General features: G+C 36.4%; 1 protein-coding gene across 3 annotated transcripts in view; it reads right to left on the reverse strand.

The window, feature by feature from the left end:
• Window positions 1-728: 728 nt before the first annotated feature.
• Window positions 729-23,845, reverse strand: part of LOC131072436 (uncharacterized) — a 43,556-nt gene continuing 20,439 nt past the window's right edge. For all 3 annotated transcript variants that reach the window (XM_058008591.2, XM_058008593.2, XM_058008592.2), the window contains exons 4-6: window positions 17,865-18,004; window positions 1,432-1,536; window positions 729-1,337 (exon numbers count right to left, since the gene is read on the reverse strand). In XM_058008591.2, coding sequence (XP_057864574.2) covers window positions 926-1,337; window positions 1,432-1,536; window positions 17,865-18,004 — 657 coding nt within the window. In that variant the 3' untranslated portion in view covers window positions 729-925. The remainder of the gene's footprint in view (window positions 1,338-1,431; window positions 1,537-17,864; window positions 18,005-23,845) is intronic.

Consider the following 23,845-nt stretch of genomic DNA (forward strand, 5'->3'; position numbering starts at 1 on the left):
TTTCTCATTATAGTATAATATTGAAAGTTGCATATTTCTTGCTGCCTTGTCTCCCTTGACTTGCAGTTCTCAAAATTAGGTCAACTTTTAACTGTTCTAATTAAAATTTACACATAATAAGATCCTTAAAACTTGTTAATAAAGGAAGTATTTATAACATCCTAAAACTTGTTGACTGAAGAAGTATTTATCACTTTTTATCTATTGAATTATTTAAGGTTGGACAATGTTTTAGAAGTCTCTAGCCATATGATCTGTCAAGTAAAACAATTACAAATCATATGTCCAAATTAAAATTATGAATCACTGTATATGCCAAGAAACACCCAAAACTTATTAAATTCAAAGATCTAAAGTAAAGAAGCCACCCAAAACGTTAAAGGGCAACCTTATGTTTATGAGCATTAGTCAAATATTGCCAAGCTGCTGAAGTCAACAAGGCCTACGATAAGCATCTTACAAGAGATTAAAAAATGTATGTTAAAACACTTAAATCCACAGTAGATGGCATGCACAGGGTGTTTGTTAAACACAAATTAGAGAAACTAATATTTCAAATTTAGGCAACTCGTTTCACTTGTATAACTTTGATAAACTCAGTCAATGTCACCAGATATTCACAATGTCAAAAATGCACTACCAATAGAATTCTAAGAAGAAAAGAAGTAAAGAAATAACAGAAAATGCTACAATATCCCATGGCACTAAAAATTGTCTAAAACAGAAAATGCTTAAAATGTAGGTGAATTTATAAAACAGAATGTGATTATATGTTTTCATACGTGACCCATGAAAACCAAGCAATGTGTTTTCCAATCCGTCCACTAGTAGTTACATGCTTATCTAGATGCATGTACTTGCAAAAGGTTCAAAACACTACAGAAATAAACACAAACATCTTCTGTATGCACATCTTGTAAGTAATTTAGTTACGCCCTAGCCTATGCAAGTGTTGCTGATGTCTTGCTGCAGCTGCCTTGTCTGCAGCTTCACGCTTTAGTGCTCTCTTTGCTCGCCGACCTGTAACATCTTTGGAAATTTCTTTTCCCTTTTTTGGCCTTGTAGATGAGCTACCCATGTCATCCTCAGGACTATGAACTTGAGAAACTCCTACAGGCCTGGCTTCTTTTCGACCTGCCCGAACATAGCCATTATCACCCCAACGTCGATTACCCAACCGCAAATTCGATGTATAATAGCGTTCCTCATAAATATCATCTTCATATTGCCAATCATCATTCTCTTCAACCACCTCCTTAAATTCAATTGGAACAGGCTTGAACCAAGCAGCTCTCAAGAGCAAGCACACACTCTCCTCAGACATGTAATCATGCACACTAAAATATAGCACATAAAAAAAAGTCTTCAGCGTATGAATCACAGAGCATAATAAACAAGCAAAAGAAAAGCATAAAATGGACCAAATAATACCTGCCATCCAATGACTTATAGACAAAGAGGAAAGAAAAAGGAAGCTTGCATTGAGGACACCAACAGTCCGCTTTATAAGAAGCCCATCTAAGGATACATGTAACGCTGTAAATAGCCATAGCCAGAAACATAAAAAGTCAGCATATCTAGAGTAAATCCATTTTTTTTTCAGTGACAACCCATTTTCCCTGTTACAGCTATATAAAAACATCTTCTATACAAAGCAGAAAACAAGCAATACTATGTACACAAATGTAATATTTTGAACGCACAAACAGAATAAAGCAGGATTTTTTATAGAAATATCTGGGTACAAAAAATTTCTAAAAGAGAAATTTCAACCACCAAACAAGCCTAATTTCATGCCAATAAACCATTCTTTCCGCATATTAATTATGATGTGATTCATTGTTAGTGAATCATAACCTTGCAGAACAAACACGCATTGAAATCAAAAGAATGGGGGATTGATATTTGGGTGAAGTGTGTAATATCCACATAATTGAATAATTCTCAACGGGAAAAGTTTAAACAATACTATGACAAGATTCAAAATAAGCTTTAATCCTGTGAATTATTCATGTATATCGAAGGACTACGAGTTAGCCAATAGTTGTGCCAGCTTAAAAACAAAGAAAAAAAAAACATAATGCTCTTGTTAGTCGACAGTTCCAGACCAATCAATTGAATCTTGAATATAAAATAATCCAATTCACTAAGATGAGAGTTTTAAGGTGATTAAGAATAAGTGTGAAGTTATAAACAATTTTATCCTGATTAGCTAAAATTTACACACTTGAATTATATTCAATAGATTTTTCAGTTCAAATATAAGGATATTTTTTACTCGAGAAAATTTAGTGATCTAATTGAGTAAAACTATTTTCAAACTATCATCAACAAACAAGATGTTTCTAACTTATTGTTGTACTATGCAGCTGGATTATTTGTTCATACCTCATTCCCAAATCATTAAGTGAGAAGTTAAGACACCATTTTTTTGACTCAGAAATAGAGAATACTTGGTTACAACCCATGTTGCAGAAAACAGCAAACACCCTGCTTTCATTTCCAGGACATTTTGTGTTCAAAAACAAATTTGCAATGGTAAAATTTTGGATTCTTCAGAAATATCTCCAGGACATTTCTAGGATGCACCTGGCATCAACAAGGAAAGCCACACCCAAGTATTAGGTTAGTTAAATTTAGCTCTTTTGTAAAAAATATCTAGTCACTTGGGTGTGGGTTTCCTTGGAGATGTCAGGTGCATCCTAATCTAGTTCTACCCCCTTTACCACCAATGCAAAGACAGAACCATTTGCATAGCATGACAATGTATCTTTGGGTAAATCCAATTTCCGTATGCAACAAGATTTTATTTAGGGAGTACAAATTGCAATAACAATATCATCAATCAATGATTCATTCAATGGTAACCTGCATATAAAGAGCACCTAAAACTGCAGCCTACCATTTGAGGACTAAGCCTCACCAGCCCATGAACAAAATTATGTAGTAACCCTCAATGATTCCAGATCCCATAACTTGTTTACTTATTCAAATCTAACTGAAACAGAAGCTGACTCAGAACAAACAGAATATTCTTGAACAATTACAGGGGGAAAATATGGAACAATAATGAAGAAACAAGACCAAGACCGAAAGCATTGAAGGTCAAAAAGAAGGCTTAGACTGTAAGAAACATAGCAGCAAAAGTCTTTCTTGAAAATAATTCAGTAAACCAAAAGATATACAATTTTCAATTAATCAGGAAAAAATTTGGTAAAAATTAGAAACAATCATTGCAGAAGTTGGGGAAAAAACAACCAAAACCATAATTTCTTCAACCAAAAAAAATCGTCATTTTATCAGGAAAAAATCAGGTCACAATTTTCCAAAAACAAATCATTTTATTTCCCAATAAAATCACCAAATAGTTGCAGGAAAACTGGTCAAATTCAGGTTGGCTGATTAAAATTAGAAAAACATGATTTTTTAAAAGATAAAATTGGCAAGGGCGCAAGTGGTGATTAAGTGAGGTTAATTCAGCTATCCTTTTAACAATGCTAGGAAGTATAGGAGTTCCTTTCAAAAGCCTCTTTTATGCTGACTTGTCATCCTGCAGGTTCCTTTTAGAGGCCCTCAAAACTCCAAAACTAGATGAAGAATAGCTCTACAGGTACTAAAATGCAAGAAGGGGGGTAAAAATAAGGATACCAAAATCAAACAAGAATGGCAACTGGTAGAGTCAATTGGCAAGGCCAACTTATCAAGTCAATGATAGGCTACAGTGGGAGAACAACCATAAACATAGTTTGTGTTAAACGAAGTGCATTTACAACAAGATATTTTTGTGAGTTATTTTGAGTTTGTTTATCTATCGAGTAGAGGCCATCTTATGTTGGATCCAAGTGATCCTATATGGTGAAATTTAACCCTATACCTATAAGACCTTGTGTATATACTCTTAGATTGGTCTTTTGTCATCTACTTGTTCTGAATTAGAAATCGCTCTTCCAGTTATAGTGCTAAGCTAAGTACAGGCGCTGACTTTTACAGTGACGGATGGAGACATGACCCTACGAGGGCATAGGTAGAGGATTTTATTCCTCTAGCATGTAGACTAGTCCTCTCTATCTGAGGTGATCACTGAAGAATAAATCCTATGGCCCGCATAAGATAAGGTTATCCACTCAATATTGTCAAGGAGCATACTATACCAGTAGATTGTCAGTCGTACCCCCTAGTTAGCGGATGGTTACTGCCAGTTGCATGCAGGCGAGGCATACCCGCATTGATCTAGGGTATTGGGCAGATTCCCCTAGGAGCATGTAGGCCTGGGGGTCAGTTGCATGCCGGCGATGGATGTCCTTGTTGCTTAGCTGTCCAATGAACTGTAGAGAAGAGAATTTCTAAAGAAGAATAGGTAGGTAATAATTGGATCAGTCTCATTGTATAATTTTGGGCATACCTTGATGTGGAAATGGTATACTTGGCTTTGTTAGGACGAGACTAGACACTTGGTGTAGTATAGGATACATCAAACCTTGTTCCCACTTGCTCGTTGGTGCAAAATATTGGACAAAAGAATGTGTTCCACAGTGTAGTGCGCAGTGCACTGACATTTCATTTATCTGGGATGTACTATGGGCAAATGGTAGCTAGCTATTATAGATATGTCGGTTCCTCACTATGTAAATGCTAGTCATTAGGTATAGCTATAGCTAGACATCATGCATGTGATGTATACGAGCTACTCACCATGTGTTAATGGGATGTGTGCTCGAAACACTCTTTATGGAATTGGGAATTTTGGAAGGGTATGATCCCGATGTAATTGTGTCTGTATGTACACTATTTGAACACAATTAGATATTGCTTTATTATTGTTGGGCTATTTTTTAATAAATAGTTCTGGTTTGAAGAGAGATCCAAGATCTCACACGAGAGGAGAGAATGAACTCCCTCAAAACTTCAAGGGTGAAGTACGAAGCCTCCGACTTCCCTCGAAGGGATACATAGGCAAGGTCATTGGGAATGAACCCTTGAGGCATAGGTCTAGGTCTAATTGGGATGCCGACCTCAAAAGATTACCACATTTGAGTGCAAGCTTAAGTTTGTCACCACTATTGTGATCGAAGAAGCTAGGAAGATGATGCTTCTAAGATAGAACAAGAAGCTTGTTCGATTAAGTTGGTATTTGTGAAATTTAAAAAAAATAATAGTAGCAACAGAAGGGTGGTGATTACAACGTTTTACTTTTCAAATGTTTCATACTTAGGGCTCCTAGGCAACATGCCTTGAAATTTTCAAATTCAAGCTTTTGGCATATTAGTAAAGGAGGCCACATGCCTTGAGAATCCTTGGTTCAACTCTTATGGTTTCCTTTCCATGCGCTAAATTAAATATACATGTGCCCACTTCCTTGTCACCTCATTCAATTATTTCAACAATGAAATGTGGAGTATACACCTAAATTAGGTCTTATAATAACATCTAAGCAAGGAGAAGGTAGAAGACTGTCTTACTTAAGCTTAAGGATGCAAAATGGGCTTGGAATCCTCTATGGCCCAAAATGAGGCCCTTCCATGTTGGATCTCGAATAAGATGTTGATGCTTGACATTATTATTTTTACTTTTAATATATAATATATGTCATGACATTCGAGTTTGAATAATTGACATCGTAATATTTTTCATTTTTATGGTTGTTTTGTTTATCATACAATATAATGATATCTATGGCATTTTGAACTTAATTGCTGCTGCAAATATGTATATATTTCTGAACTTCATACATTTTTGCATGGACGAACCCATAAACCCAGCTCCAAACAATTTTTTGACTGTACCCATAAACCCAAACCTAAACTAGTACTAGAACTGCTAACCATGGAGTTGAGCAATCAACATACCTTTCTTGATGATGGCAATGCTTCCAAGGAAGGTGCCATAGTGGAATTAGATGAAATATTGCCAAGATCTCCTAGACATCCACGAGGACAGTTCAACAGGATCTCTATAGATTTAAACTTGGCCAAATTTCAAGGTTTCAACATTTCAAAGTTTTATAAAGGGTGACATTATGTTCACCAACAAAACAACTAGGGCTAATTGTGAATGAGGCGTGTGTGAATGGAAATGTACTATAACACATCTATCAACAAGATACTTATCTTGGAACACCTTGATCTTGAATGTGAGAGGTCAATACACCAACAAGCTTCACTAAGAAAAGTGTTAGTAAGACCATTTTAGGTGCATATAGGTGGGACTCAATCAAATAGTCAAAAGCCCTCCACAATAAAACTAATTGTTATCTCCCAATCAGCAATTTTGCCATGTCAATGAGGAATTAGCTTGTGGAAATCAAATGCTTAGCATCCCACATGAGCCTTACCATTTCTGCACATCATTTTTCCAACATATCTCAAACATATGAACACAATTTTAAAAATCAATTTTAATGATGCATTTCTTTTCGGAGATTCATAGTAACATACTCCAGTTCACAAGATTTAATCATCTGATGTTGACAGTTTAACAATTTTGAATAATAAATGGCTTATTCTCATTTTGGCTTCTTGTTTTCAACATATATTGGGCATATGGAAGTACCTTTTTAGGCTCTTTGCATTTGAAATCACATATTTTTGTGAGACTTGCCTACCAGTGTGATATTATTTCATTTTTGATGTACCCTTTTCTTCATGTTCTAAATGTCTATAGTGATCCAGGAGGATATGTAACTTTGATTGACTCACAATACAATGGCTCATGCAATATATAATAACCACCATCAGTTTTAGGAACTTCCCTAGAACACGAGTATGCCATAATGTCTACAACAGTTTTGCAGCGTTTCCAAAAATTCAAAAAGCTAACTAATTGAGTCAATCGAAAATGAACAATTGTGTTTCTTGTAAATGGCAAAACATCACCTTGTCTTCCACACTTATATATTAATGTACCTGTTGTGACCAAATCACACATCGTCCCATCACAAATGGGGACCCCTCTTTGCTTTTGTCTTGGTTATAGATTAGACTGCTAAGTGTCTTTCTTTAAAATAAATCGTCATGAAGTGAGCTTGTGCAATTCACCTTTTAATTTCAAAATATGGCTAAGGCATAGAAAGCCACCGATTCTAGGCTAGAACCATCTCATCCTTTGACCAAAGCCACCCGTCCTAGGCTAGAACCATCTCGTCCTTTGACCAAAGCTACCTGTCCTAGGCTAGAACCATCCCATCCTTTGACTAAGGATGTTTCGTCCTTTGACTATGATGATCTATGATTGAAACAAGGTGAGTTCGCCTTTGAATGTATCGTTCAATGAAGATGATGATGCCTCGAAACAAGGCAGTCCATTTGATGAATGCAATGAACAAGAAAATGATGACATTCTTAATACGTCCAAACTGTACAAACAAATTGGTGAGTTTATTTGTGCGATGCGAGTATGGATGGCGCCACTTCAAGCTAAACCCGCCACCATGTTGTCCATACAAGCCCATTTAACATGCATTTCAATACTCAAGGTCGATTTCAAATGATGATGGCAAGACATTTAATGGAAGTTGTCGCACAAGTAAAGGGCATTTAAAATTGATAACCACGATTTGAAGAGATCAATGCAAATCGCCAAATTTGATATAGCCAGTTGTTTCTATTTAATTCGAATCTTTTTTAAGCTCTAAAGCTTGGCTATATATGATAATTGTAACACATTTAATATGTGGCATTTGCATTTACGAAATGGTTACTAGGCACTTGCATTTAAAGATTTGAAGTGCAAAGTTAAAAGTCTTTTGTTAATATTGATTGCAACACATTTAATGTATGACATTTTGCCTTTATGAATCGATTGTGAGGTATTCAACATAGAAGAGCAATTTATATCCAATTGGTTTCCCCAAGGTACCACGATTTTGAACAAGCAAGCTTTCATTTAAAATTTGAAATCAATGTATTGCTTCAATCGCAACACATTAAATGAATTCTGCCAAGCGATTTGTGAAGAAATACCGAATTTTGCCAAATCGCTATAACTTGTGTTGATCGTTTCATTTGATCAACACTATCGCCATTGCCTTTACAACAATTCAACTTGCATCAGCCAATTGACCCAGCGATTTCTATTCTGATCCACTATTGTCAAGCACAGTGATTCATCTTCAATTGAATTATCATTAAGGAGAGACCTTTGAACTACAATCAACAGCGATTTTGATTAGAGCCAGTGAACTTGTCATCAAGGATGGCGACCTTCTGATTGAGCAAATCATACCAGCAGCAGTATCAGTTCAGGATCAAATTACAAGTAGCTTCAGCGAATCCACCTTTGAGGGGCGATTTTGATTCAGATTGTGCCAAATTCACAACCACAGTGACTCTATCAGTGCGATTTTGATTTGGAATAAGAGGGAATTTGTTTTGAAGTGTTGAACTAGATCAACACCTACAGCGAATTGACATCTTCAAGCTAATGAATTTGTCATTAGGAGCAGCGACTTTGCAACTATCAAACATCAGCAAATTCAATCGGCGAACTAACATCAATCAGCAGTGAAGTTTAAAATTTGAAATCGCCAGAAATATATCTGTACTCCAGCATTAGTGAAGACCTTGAAAGAGGGCAATTTAGCCAAAGGATCGATTACTAGCTGATCCTTATTAATCTGTTTGCAGGTCTGAGACAAGTTCATTTAGCTATAATCTCAAGAAATTCAGACCTTGCTTGATGATGGTTCAATTTTGGTTTATCATTTTTTAATATGGTCTTGATCATTGGAGGTCTTATTTATTGTATTCGATCATCTTTGAGCATTTACAAGGACTTATTGTTAGCATAGAGGATCCTATTTCATGTTAAGGATTAGAAATGCAACCTAGGGTTTTAGGCTATGTTAGGAGATTTTGATCTAGGGTTAGGATTCTTAGCCTAGAGGTTGATTTCTACTTACAAGCAAAAGAAATATCATATCATGAGACTAACTTAAACATCTCTCATACGTCAAGGATGGCTGGAGCATGGCAGGCCCTCATCAAAGAAGATTAAGGAATGTCATAGAGGAGTCCAAGATCACATCATTTTGGGGCAAGGTGGGAGATCTCAACCTAGGACAAATCGACATGAAGAAGTTTCTGTAATGTCCCCTACTAGATTTAAGCCTGTTTTAACCAGAATTAATCCATCTCAATATACTTATGACTTAAACTACATTGACTAGGAGACAAAACCATCTTAACCAGAATTCAATTAGTGATAACATAATCTTCTTCCTCATATTGAATTGATAATTCAATCAAATTTATAATCTCACATTTATTTGTTCATTCAAATTACTGTTTCTATATATAAATATATATATTTAAGTTCAGATAGTATTACACTCTATGGTTTTACTGTAGAGTAGTTTCTAAAGATGCTGTATTAATTATAATTATTATATTAATATCTATTATTGTATCAATATCCATATTTATAACCCTTAATTCTTATTCAGATTTGAGTATATATATAAATAAATAAATGAATTAATTATACCAATAATTTATGTATTTGCTAATTACTTATTCTATAGATTATTAATACTACTACTGCTTTAAAATATTAATTATTAATAATATATTTAATGGTTGGTAAAGACAGACAGATCTGACATGTCTGCCAATATGTATATAAATTGAAATGAAACCCATACGTATTGCAGCCTATAATAATATTACTATTGAATTCTGCATATAGACATTGTATCAGGTTTTATATATTAGGCATACGTATCAAGCACATCCCCTATGCATACCCCCAGAACAAAATGTTATTGCCTATCCTCCTATGAGCACACACTATATAATTATTTCCCATCTATCTGATCACTGCCCGATCCTCTACTCCTTTTCCTAATCTGTTATAATCTTTCTATAAATATCCGCCTTGGTGAATATCTCCTTCCAAATGGTCACAACCTTTCAAATAAGTCATATCTTCTCCTCCCTAGTATTCGCTCCTCTTGGAAACTAATTAAAAGTTATGAGCCATTGGTAGCCTTGAGAAAGTATAGTAATGCATCCCTTTGGGGTGTATCATGGTAATCGCACCCTTTATAAGTTTATGGCTTACGATGTTAATTGTATGATTAACTTATTAACTTCTTCTTGTACAGAAATGGATCATAATAAGCTAATGATCATTTTCGATAAGAATAAGTAGTGTCCATTGTCACATATAAGTATAACTAAACTCCCTTTGTTTATGCGGATCATCCTCAGCTATTTGTTACGATATTATATTTGACCTGATCGAATGCCTTTAAGAAGATATTGATATAAGTATTTCTTAATTCAATATGCTGTTTGTGTATTACTAATTACAATCGTTGTTCTAACCATACATTGAATAACTAATCAATTGATTATTTAGTCTGCTGCTTACATTCATCCCATTGGCAGCGGTTATTGATATTGGTTTGGTTGACTGGATACTTGGTCTTCCTAAACATGAATTATCGTGATTAGCTGTAGTAGAAATTGTATCACTACAGGAATGTAAAGCTGAAATCCTCCAATCTTTATTTGCTATTTAACAATAACTCCAATGTCAATATAGTAGCTATCTTGCATGTTATTTTGACATATAATATTTGTTTCAACAGCTCCCTTGAATATGAACACTTTCTTCAGTTTCCTTGATATCCCATGAATGCAGCATCTAAATACTTATATACTGATCTCTCTCATCCATGGTGAACTACTGCCGTGACTAATCAAGTGTAGCATAGTTGCTGCTGTCTTATGTTGTATTGGCTATTGATATTCTTAGTTCTATAAAGATAATACAAGGAGTTTCCTAAGTTAGCTACACAATATCTAACAAAATCTTGTTTTATATTAGAAATTTGATGGGGACATTACAGTTTCAAGGATCATTGTACACTACCAAACCGTCCGGGTACTCCAAGATGATGATGGATAGTGGCATTGTGAAGGCGGCAGGCTTCCCTTTGGGAGTACAATGCAATGAACTCATTGTTGAATGTGCTATGCAGTATGATCCAAATAAGAGAATGATCGTGGCACCTGATGGCAGAGAGCTCACCTACCTTTCCAAAGATGTAATCAGCAAGGCCTTCCACATACCCAAATTCAACAACATGATATATAAAAGCAAGGATGCCGCAAAGGTAGTTTATGATGATGATCCCAAAAAAATGCCAAGAGATAGTCAACAAGTATTGGCTACTAAAGAGTAGACCCCGTCTATCCAAGCTTCCTGGCAAGCTCCACAGAAATGACTTCAAGTAGGAGTTTGGGGATTTGATCACGCTTCTTAGCCAAGTCTTCGGGATTCCACAAGCCTTCCAATTTGAGCCATGGATGTTCTACTTCATGCAAGTCATATCAATGGGAAAAGAAAGAATCAATTGGGCGAGGATTATCAGCAACAACATTAATGTACAGCTCAAGAGGCTTGAGCGGACAAGGATATTCTACATGGGTTCATGTCATATATTCTCTTGCCAAGGCTTGTGAATATGCAGGATTGATATATAGAGGCCCATTCGTTATAGGATCAGGACAACTGAGAGCATGTGAGTCATATGTACAACTGTATTTCCATAACAAGACTCGTTTCAGAAGGGTAAATGATGCATTCACTTTGCAATAACAAGGACATTACAAGGAGGTATTCATAAGAGGTTATCCACATAAGCAAAAGAGTTAGTAGAGAAGTCTGGTGCATAGTCCATTCAATTTCCTAAGTTCACCTACATAAGAGTTCAAGGATGCTCTTGCCCACCCCTTATATTACCAAGATATCCTACCGACAAGTTGATATCGCTTGAGTTGGTAAGGCAACTAATGGCATACAACAAAGTACAAAAGAACAAATTGAAGATGAAGTTTTCATTTCCTATTTCATTAGGACGGTCCTTAGAGGTATGCCCATCTTTGCAAGCAATAGAGAAGAGATAGATGAAGAATTGAAGTCTTTCCTCCTAACATTGTATTCCCCTAGAGACAACTTTGATTCCTACGACAACATCCAAAAATCTAGTGGAAGAAAGCATGGGCATAAGTTGCAATTGGAAGATCATTTTATAAATGCATCTGATGATTTAGAGATAAGGTGGAAATTGTGTTCAAGGCTACCCATTGAGATCATCAAAGTAACCAAGATTTTCAACGTTCCTGAACAAACAAAGGACAGTGGAAAGCATCTTCTGCCAGTATATGAGAAAGAAAAGAACAAAGAAGTGAAGGTCAACTGGATCGAAATGGAAAGTACATACTTGAAGGACTTGATGAAACCGGTCCTATCCAACACAAAGCGATGGGTGGAAGCGCAAACCTATATGTTGAAAGATAAAAGCGTTTAGGCGACATTTCAAATGATGGGAGAAATAAAGTCTTCTGATGAAGAGATAGAAAGTGAAAGTCAGAATGAAAGTGCCACTCATTCAGCCCACTCTAAAGGATCCAAGCAATAGGAAGACAATGTAGAAGAGCATCTAGAGAAGAAACACAAGTCAAGTCAAGTCAAGCACCTCGACCTACTTCCACTACCTCATCTGTACACCAAGTAGAAATGAATCAAACAGTTGGAACAGGTATTGATCATGGAATGAATGATAAGGGAAAACAAGTGGTCCAAGACAAGATAGCCTCACCTGGGCCAAAAAATGACAAAGCAACCAATGACACATGTGAACATAGAAGATGAAGAACAATACGTCAAATCTCCTCCACAACAAGAACAAGAAGTGATTGAGATGCAGGTTGGAGAAGAGAGACAGGCTATACTTGCATGGCTAAAAGAAAGGTTATAAAAGAATGTGGTGATAGAAGAAGAACAAGACCATTTTGATCTAAGTAGCTATTTGGATAGGAATCAAGAATATGAAAAGAATACAACAAGAAGGATGACCAAGACGACAAGAGATGAAGAAGGATCCAGCTTAATACAGATTGCCATTCCAAGGGTAGACAAACCCGAAGATGAGATTATAGCTGAAGAATATGATTTGGAGACAATCAATCTAGGTCCTCCCACTACAAATCAGGCATTGGAAGACATGAATGACATGGTGAAGACAATTCATGACATGCTTGAGCTGGAAGTAGAAAAGGAGAACAGTATATTAAGAGGGTACCTCCAACAACTCAAATTTCCACTAAGGCAACATGATCTGTCAACCTTACTATCATCATTACCTCCTCCACATGCAGTTGATGATTTTTGAAAAGAGAAAGGCATCAACACAGCCTTGGATCACTAAGACATATAGAAAGGCAAAAGCATTCATTAGAGAATTGGTAAAGATATTTGACAGAACTATGATGATTCTTGAAAGAACACAAGCACTCAAAGTGGCATTCGACACCTTTGTCTACACCAAAGACTTCACCATACCTATCATGCAAGTAATGAAGACTACACCAAGGTAAACACTAATGGATGAAGGAATATTAAAAGATGGGCAATCACCTGATTTTCAGCAGTGGAGTAACTTGCTTCGCATGAGGAGGCTCATATTCGAAGACATCAGCAGTGGATGCACCCAGGTGGATCAAGCAATCAATTCAATACATGATAAGATCTTAGAAGTAGTTGAGATTATTCTTGAGAAAGGAAAGAATGAAGGAATTGACATTGTTGCCAAAGAATTGATGGAGAAAGTGAAGATTATCTTCTTTGAACCAAATGGAGCACCTTCCGAGAAATAGCTAGATGCTATCCATTCATTCACCATACTTGCCAACAAGACAAGAGACTTTGGGCCAGATTGGGAGACAACTTTCACTTCGATCTTGGATGATGTCAGCTGCCTAAAAGAACAATTGAAGAACATGCCTGCAGTTCCAATAACCGAAATAGAATCAATGACGTCCAGATTTGTTGAATTTGCAAAAAGAGAAAAGGATAAGGGTAACAAGATTCTAGAAGAAAGTTTGTTATGATCCTATGTGCCATCGAATTTTCCTATTGGAAGATTTTCCTCATATTTTGTGCCAAATGGATGTCATATTCCCATTGGCTGGCATTTAATGTTCTGGAATAAATTAGGTATTTTGTTGTAGCAAACCCTAAAATATAGGCCCTTGATGTTGATTTAATCTTGGCCATCCATTGTAATTGAGAGCTCTATATAAGCTCAGCTCATTTCATTTGTATCTTATTAGAATGAGAGATTAGAATTGTGATTAGAAGTTGAGAATCAGAAAGAATTGTTGCTTGATGTTTCATAAATTAATAAAATCATTGAAGTGTAGTTGACTTATTGAGTTTTGGAGCATTTGCTTGTTTCTTCATTCCTTTTGTGAGGGCTTATAATTGAAAAGAAAAAAAAAATAGAATAGAGTTTGTTTTGAGTATTTTAGATGAGTGAAAGATGCATGTGCATGATTGATGGTGAAGCTCCATTATCCATACCACTAGCAGTTTGTTGATTGTGCACTCACCTTGCGTGGTCAACTGGAATCATTCAACCCAAGCTTAACTTCAATTGTTATTCATCATTGACATGCTTCATTTTGAAGGTGTCTATGCTTGAGTTAGTAATTTGAAAATCATTGAGCTACCCTTAGAAGATTGCACTAGCGTTGTGGAGATGTTCATAAAATGTCAAAGCAAAAGCTTAGTTGAGCTCACTTGAGATTGTCCATTGTCTTGCATTCTTGGTTTAGAATAGCAATCCCAAACACTACTCCCTTTTCACTTTTTTTTTATCAACGATCAGTAGAAGTAGAAAGAGCAATATTGCAACATCATTTGAAAAACGTCATACCATTGAGATTGAATCAAGATACTACGTACGTCCCCTCGCAGGTACAGCAAATCACATCATACCATTGATGCTATCCAACACGTCAAGACCTAACATCGAGAACCTTGTCGGGTCCATGCCGCCAACATCTTGAAACTCCTCTATATCTCCATTTTTTTGCATTTCACACTTCCGGTAGGTTGTGGACTGCCTGTGGAATGTGGTTGATGGGTGTTAGAGACTGAAGGTGGGTGAGTGTAATCCTGCTCCCTCTTCACTTGGTTGGGCCTTTAGGTAAGGTGAGCTTCAACAAGACAATAGTGGAGTCATCTCAAGTGATCCTTTTGCCAATCTTCAGCATTTGAGAAATCTTTATTCAAGAGAGGATAGAGTGCCTCTGGTATTTTATTCTGTGTTGCATAGTGCGTAAAAACACCATCAACAGTACCATGACTGTTATTTCATAAATTGATGGTTTAATAACAATTGCAGCAGATAGACATCTAGCAGATCTGCTCTCGCAGATTCTCACCAAATTTTTCTGCAAAATGCCATCTTGCAATTTACAATTCCAACATGGTGTCTTATCTCTCTTGAACTTCTCTGGCTGTTTAATACTGTCTGCATCTATCATTTGCATAATTCGCTTCCATTCATAACAAATTTGAACTAGATTGAGTGTTCCCCAAGCAACCCTAGGTCTCAGATCAATGGTATCAAACCACAACTATCTTAATCCTTTCATGTAGTGCGTATGCCCACAAACGCAAGTCTGAGTACAAAAAGCTTGGTCCTCAGAGTCACAACCCTTCACGTCTCCCCATCAAGTCTCAACACATGGCAGACAAATCCACGTCAAAGATGCTAACTTTAAAAAAGTTTCAAAGACGATAGAGTGCTTTGTAATGGAGAAAGACAACTTAGAGCAACATTATAAACATAAAAGAGGAGGAATTATCAATCACTTTGCTCAACTTTTGCAGACTTGACATCTCCAGCATCAAATAAAACAAATGTACACATACTATACAAGAAAATTATCCAGTAAATCAATTTTATAATCAAGAAAACAAAAAACCTCTGCACTTCTGAGGGTTTCCTTACCTATAAGACTTGGTATAATAACTGCTACACAGCCAATGACAATGACATTACACCTATAGATATCGAGGATGGTTTCATATATGTTTTGAAAGAAAACTGATTCCTTCTTAAAAATTGTGAGGATAAATACAAGTATTCCTAACTCCACCAAGGTCACGATCAGTGTATTCAATAATACAATGATATATTCCACACTATAACATCTAAGTTGAACATTCCAGAGTCCAAATAAAATCTCATTTTCAAGTATAAGACACAAATGAGACCTTATATCTAGACCAACATGGACTTCCTCCATATTTCCTACATAGGAGAAACCTATAGGGATGCTTGTGAATTTGGATTGAAATCCAAGCATAAATCTAAAAATGAAGATTGCAAGTTGCAAAATAAAACCTAATGGAATGCAAAATTAACCAGTTATTTTGCCACAACTCACAACTAGGACCAAAAAAATCGGCCAATAGCAATTTTTGTGGGCAGTTATTTGAATGTTTTACAGGTTGGATGTGGGCATTGAACAAAATTTTGGCAAGTTTTGCTGGGTGCTGAGGGTGGTTGACGAGTAGCAGTATCATAGCAGCAAATCAATAAATAGAGCTAAGCACCTAATGGATCTGGTTTTTAGTTCTAATCATAACTATGTGGCTTCAATACAAGTTTGTACCATCACATATGGTGTTTAAATCTGTGAGCTCAACTCTACCACAATTTATTCACCCTATTCTACGGCAGCCATGTGCGAATACTTGTCACCCATCTTCCAATCCATTCCTCCTTCTTTGCCACCTCTCACTTGATCATATGGCATAAAGCATTTTGTGTATGACATGTTTTTAAGATTGATAAATTGTTAGAATGATTTTGTTATGGACTGGTTTTTAGGTGTTCTTTTTTTAACGTTCTTTATATTTTTGGTATATATTATATAATTGATTTTGGAGATTAAATGGGATGAGCTGAGTTTTGAAATATAATAAGCAATTTTCACATGGTTGATCATGGATATGAAACATTCATTGATATTGAAATCGGAATCCATATGCATTGAGCTAATATTTCAGTAAAAGTCTAATTTTAATCTATACATTATGAAAATCAGTAATATGTTATATAAATTCAGTTATATGCCTGTTTTTCAAAACTATTTATGAAAATTCATGTATTACTATTTTTTTTATGTTTGAAATATTTGCCGAGTTATTGCCAAGTCTGAGTTTTTCAACTACGTTAAAAAGTATGTAAGAGAAACTCAGGACTTCCATGTGGACAAAGGAAATTGGTAGGAAAAAAGTACACTATATCAAATAATTTAGTCCTCTATAGGGACATAGTGAAAAAGCTTAAGATAGGACCAGAAATAAAGTGGAAAGAGAAAATGTTGATGTCCCAGTTAAGGATTAGTTCATGTCATCTTAGATGCAGGACTGGGAAGTGAACAATCCCTAAGGAGAAGTGGGAAATGAGAACATTCCTATATTGCAAGAAGGGAATACTGGTAACAGAAAGGCATTAAATGATAGAGTGCTCAGCATACAGTGATATCCATATCAAGTACAACAAAAACCTGAGAGAAAACAATTTAAATGACTTGTTTGAGGAGGCAAGGCTGGACAAAACTGCAAACTTCTTAATCATGATCCACAATAGAAGATCCAATATCAAAATGGGCTTAAGAACTTCATAGGGTTTTTGGGAAGACTTCTGTTTCGGAGTTGAATTTGTGCATGTTGCTCTGTTGTTACTGTTATTGGTCCCACTGACTGCTTGGCTTTGTGGACATTATTAAAATCATTCATTTCATTCCTTTATAGCTCCAGAAACAAACTTCATTTTCCATTCTACAAGATATTTAGAGATCATAGAAAATATGTACAAATTATACAAAGTCAAATCATATAAAAATGTTTATAATTTATTTAGGTTCAATCCAACAAAATTATTTGGAAGCAACATTATCCAACCATAAATAAAGAGCAAATGTAGAACGAAACAAATGGCAACAGAAAACAATAAATTAAATTAAAAATGAATAATGAATAAAGAGTGTAGGACAAACCAGTAAGCATGCTCACAACCTTTTATCTGAGCAATCTCCTCTAGCATGATTCTATCATGACAAATTGCACAAAACCAAAAATCATCCGAATTTTCTTGCATACTGTTATTGAGGATTCCTTTCTGTTTGTCATCATATTCCTAGACATGATTACAAAACTCTTTTTAGTCATAAAGGAAGATGGCATCTTCTACTGCAAATCAGACTCTAGGACAATAAAGATATAGAAAGTATAAATAAAGAAACTGCAAAGGCATGATAAAGAAATAAATCACATCAAGTTGGGTCAAAGAATGTGATAATGACATATGAAGAAAAGCCACGGAGCATTTTCGTTAATATTCTCATCCAAATTGGCAGACAAATTTTCAGCAACAGATACAACTTAAACTACTCTAACATAAACAACATCTCCAGAGACTAGCCCCCAAACATGCTACTCAACATTATCATCACAAATAACTAAATCCACTTTTAAGAAGCCAAAACTAAAATTTCAAACACACTAAAATTTCTTTGGTTTTCTTACAAGATGAGGAGATAAAAGTTCTGATGTCACAATAATGTATATAGCTAATCTACTAATTGGAGGACAAAATGATTCTCTCTGCAAGATTTTAACTAGTACATTGTCCCTGAATTTTTCTTCCAGGCTTCTTTTGGGTCACGATATATGGAGTACATTGTCTATTCTAGTTTTTTCAGGTATATCTTAACTGTATGCTATCACTTGGTTAGCTTTGATCCATAGTGCACATAGAATTCTGTTAGGCCCACAGTCACTGAGGGGCGGGGGATGGGGGGGCAGGGAGGGGCGAGCAGTGGGTGGATCATCATAACTCTTACTTCTTTAAATTTAAACTTTATTAATCAAATAATGCAACAACTTAAATGCAAAGAACACAAGTACACAATATATATGTGGAAACCCTGAATAGGGAGAAAACCACGGCAATAAAATTGCTTTATATGAACAATAGTCTTTACAACTTGTAGAGGCACCAACTCCTCATTCAACTTAGAGGCACCAACCCCTCATTCCAAAATAGTATTCACAAGAGTTATAATTTCTTTTCAATTTGATATACTTTCACCCAAATCTGCCAGAAGTCTGATCACCAGTTCTACTATGTCTTTCTCAAAATCTCTCACAACATAAACACAATGTCTCTTCTACGGTCTACCAATACATTCTTCAATTCTGCTGTGAACTAATCATAATTTCTTCATATAATTCTGTCATTAAATCTGATATAACTCAGACTGAACGTGGTGTATGCAACCTCCAAATTATTCACTTCAAAAACTCAAAAACAATCTGCGTTGTGAGCCTTCAAATATATATGCTTCTACACCAAAGGACATACCTTTTGTTTATCAAAGAGACACACTTTTTGTTAAGCCATGGCAATTAGGAACCAAAATTAATATTTCATATCTTGTTTATTATTGCCACCCATTGAGGTAATCTAATCCACACTGTTTCTTATAATAAACCGCTTCTTAGAAAGGAAAATAGATATAGTCTTATCATAAGTCGTGCCATTGACTAATCCACGTCCTTTCATAAATACATGTTTTTAAGAATAAACAAACCTACGTTTAAAAATATTTCTTTGGATAATTGGTGGCACATATAATGAGTCGGGTCTTGTTGTTAATAAACAACGTATAAGTCATTGCTTTTGTGATGTCTTTGTTTCCATCTTCTGAGTGGGCTGTGTAATAGATAACAGACTGCCCTCTTCTAAAATACTTTACAAAGGTTTGCTGTGTATATAATATATTACTTCTGCATCTAATGTATTACTGCTGCTTACACAGTCACTTACTTCTGAGAAGTAAGTTTGCAAATCTTAGAGTAATCCCTTGTCATTTTGAATCTTATTTGTCTTATCAAGAATGTAGTCTGATCAACAATATCTGACATCAATGACAAAATCTCAACAAATTCAAGCCAAATTCTCATCAAGGATGGGAATTTTGTTTTTAATATTTGGGGATGGCTGGTGGACAGTTGTGCAGATAATATATAATAAAATATATTTGAAAAATGAACTATTAAAAAGAGTAAAAAAATTACAATTTATCATCAATCATTGTTGGTGTAATTATTTATTCATGTTGGATATAATTACACTTTACTTAAGTTTACTTAGGTGCATGCACCACATTGTAGTTTGCACATGAGACACTCAGGGAGATGTGCTACATTGGGAGTGTGTATGTAGGAGAATTTCCACCTTTTATGGTGTGATCTTGTTATTACTTTATCATATCGACTTACTATGGAGTGATAATTCACCTCATGTGGAATATTTTACTATTTCTACCTACCCTTGCATCTCATTGAGCCACATGTCATCATTGTGTGCTCTCATATCTCTTAGCCTTGCCTTTATAAGCAAGCTCATCATACATTGTATGTAACATTTTAATGATCCAGTTGATCAATATTTTGCATCTTGATTAGAATATAGTTTATTTTTATCAATCTATTTTGTCTCTATATTGTGCTATTCATTGAGCTCTAGATCTTGGCTATTTTCAACAAATTCTCACATGATATCAAAGCCTATAGGGCTTCATTGATTAGTCTTTTTAGAGAGCTTTTGGAGGTTTCTATTTTAGGATCTGGGAAGCTGCTCATTTTGGGTGCGTCATTTGGCGATTTTGACCTCATCGTTGAGTCTAGAAGGCCGTTTCCATAAAAAATCGAGTATAAATTTGCCTACTTTTGATGAAAAGTGAATTTTGGCTTTTGGAGAAAAAGTTTTAGCCTACAAGGCTATATATGGCATGGATTTTATTTTTTTTTAAATATATATTAAAAATTATTTTTCTGCGAAATATGTTTTATTTCAATACTATTTTAAATTTCGCAGTTTTTTAATAATTTATTTGTGAGAAGTTTTATTTTCAAAAAATATATATATTACGGGGGGATCCCATGACCCCACCTCTATACCATACTGTCACTTCGACTCAAAAATTGCAGGGGCAGCTGTCGTACCGATCAACATCGTGTTTGTTTTGGGCCCCAGTGCCCCGGCTCCTCCCCGGCACCCTCCTGTTGGCTTTTCCACTGCTCCGGTCGATGCTTCGCGTACTTACAACGTCGCTGTTCAACGCCCCGCTCCACCTCCCGGCTGCCGGTTTTTGCTTCCGCTCCACACGCCAATACCCGAGCTCTTGCTCCCTCCACTGTCACCCGTGGTTGCTCCGCCTTGCCTCCCGCGGCTCCCGTTCTGCCGTCCTCCGACCCTGTGGTTCGCTCCGCTTCTGCACCGCCGGTCCACCATGCCTGCCATCGGTCACTATTTTTGCCGGCCCCTGCCATATCACCGCCACGCGGCGGACGTAGACTAGCCACCACACAATGAATTGTCACCCAGCCGCCCTATGACTCAGCTCCCGATGGGCCCACACATAACCGCCATGCAGCCTGCACAGTCAACGGATAGAGACACGTGGCAGATGCCGATTCCTCCACGGGTACACCTAGTCAACACACGTCAGCCATATGGACGATCCTGTTATTAGCCATGTCGACCGCCACATCGGCGCCCGTACACAACGTTAGTAGTTGACGTCATCCTCTGTACGGCCACGTAGTGCATAGTCAGCGTACGATCCAGCCACCTGTACTTGTCGTACACTCTAGTCAACAACACATCATCCCATCCGTACAACACATCATATGTTCCAGCCAATCGGATTTCGACACGTCATCAGTCTATATGGTATAGACATCTTGTGCAGGGGATGCAATGGCCAGATGATGGTCAGATGGTCGTCAATTTTTAAGTTACTGAAATGCTGATGTCAGCATTGCGTCAACTTTTAAAAAAAATTTACCCCCCTCTCATTGAGCTTTTTGATTTTGCAATTCAACTTCAAGAGGCTATATCTTGCTCATTTTAGCTCCTTTTTTGGTGCAATTTTTTTTTAATTGGGCTAATTTTTTGTGCTCTTCACAATGGTGGAGAAATTTTCTGATTTTGATGGACAAATTTTTCATAATTTGCAGTTTTTGATGATTGTACCTGTCTAATCCTCAATTTTGCAACTTCAAAGGCTTCGTTTGGGGTCATACAACCTCCTTTTCAGGTGTCGTTTTTTTTGAAAGTGCATAATTTTTCATCTACTTTCATAATCTGCTATCAGTTTGCAGTGATTTTGAGAAGAAATTGTACTTTCAGTATTTGGTACTTGTATTTTGCTTGGATCTCAGTTTAGATCACTTGCAGTACATCTTGGGGTCTCTTATAGCCTATTTGAGGCAGTTGTAAAGTTGAAATCAGAAGTCCACTTTGCCAGTTTTTGCAAGTGGCCCATTGTATACGCACTAAGTATAAAGTGCCAAATCATCATTTTTATTTTTTTTGAGGGGGGGTTCTTGATTGAGTAATTTTGGGGGGTGTCTTGTGTGATTGTGCCTCTCTCTATCTTGTGTTTTTTCATTTTGGTGCTATGGGTTCTCCTAAATTTCCACTTTTAACTCCACATAATTATGCATTATGGAAGATTAAGGCATGGAGTAAACTAATGGAAAAAGGACTCATTCATTATGTAAATGGAACAATAACAACACCACTTGATCCTAAGGCTGATCCTAATGCTCAAGTTGAATGGCTCACAAAAAATTCTATGGCACTTGGAACATTGAGAAAGTATGTATCAGATAACCTCATTTTTCACATTGAGAAGTGTACAACAATCAAAGAGGCTTGGGATATTTATGAGAAGTTATATGGTCAAGTTGATGAGATTTTAAGGGCTACAAGCTTGATAGTGAACTCACAACATTGGATCCCAAGGATTTTGATACAAGCTTCCATCAGAGTACGCAACCTTTGTCTCTAGCTTTCACACCCATTGGTTGGCTCAAGGTGCCTCCTACACTCCACAATCCTTTGATGCATTCACGGAGATGTTGATACTTGGGCAATCTAAGTTGACTAAGATGGGGATTCTTAAATCTTCAAAGTCACAAGCTTTGGTGGCTAATAAAGGGCATCAAAGCAATCAAGGAAAAGGCAAGAACCAAAAGCAACCTAAGCCTAAACAAGATGGAGCACAATCCTCCTCTCCACAACAAGGTGATTCTACATCCTCGCCCAAGAGGAAATCAAATAAGGACAATCTTTTTTGTGCATATTGCAAGAAGTCAAGACATGATGAACAAGAATAAAATCAGTTTGCCTTCTAGAATGTCTTCATCGGCTTCTTCTTCCAAAGAAAAGGATAAAGGGAGGATCACACTTTTGGGACAGATAAAGGAAAGGGACAAGCTCTTTGTGCTACTACAAGTCATGATTCAAGGAGATGGCTTCTAGATTCAGAGGCTTCTCATCATATGGCATCTTCACAATCTATGTTTTCTTCATTTGAGCCTTGCACCATGCTGCAGATTTTGATGGGCAATCATACATATATGGATGTGATTGGGAAATGACCTATTGCCATTGGGGATAACTCCTTCAATGATGTGTTGGGTGTACCCCATTCGACAAACAATCTTCTTTCCATCTATCAAATCACACATGGGGCAACAAGGAAAACTATGGAGTTCACACCTGATTCAGTTATCATTAGAGACTTGGAGAGTAGAGCTATCATTGCGACTGGGGTGGTTGATCATGCGTCTCGATTGTACTCCTTTTCACATTTTGGTCCTATTGATCAGGTTGATTCTTCACATCATGATTCCGATTTTGAGAACTTTGGGTACTTGAATTTGGGGATTCTCACATGTGACCCTGTTCTTGAGCCTTGCATTTCATCTCCTCCTATTGATATCACACCACCTATTGCACCTGATGATGCAAATGTTGTGACAGTTTTATCTTTTTGTGATTCAGTGCAGCAAGATATTCCTTGTCTTCCAACTTCCGTTCATTGGGATGACTACTTGATAGACATTGCAGGTTTGTTTGTGGAGTCCTACATTGCAGATTTGGAAGACATCATTGATGACA

This window comes from Cryptomeria japonica, chromosome 8 (assembly GCF_030272615.1).
Source record: "Cryptomeria japonica chromosome 8, Sugi_1.0, whole genome shotgun sequence".
Classification (NCBI taxonomy): domain Eukaryota; kingdom Viridiplantae; phylum Streptophyta; class Pinopsida; order Cupressales; family Cupressaceae; genus Cryptomeria; species Cryptomeria japonica.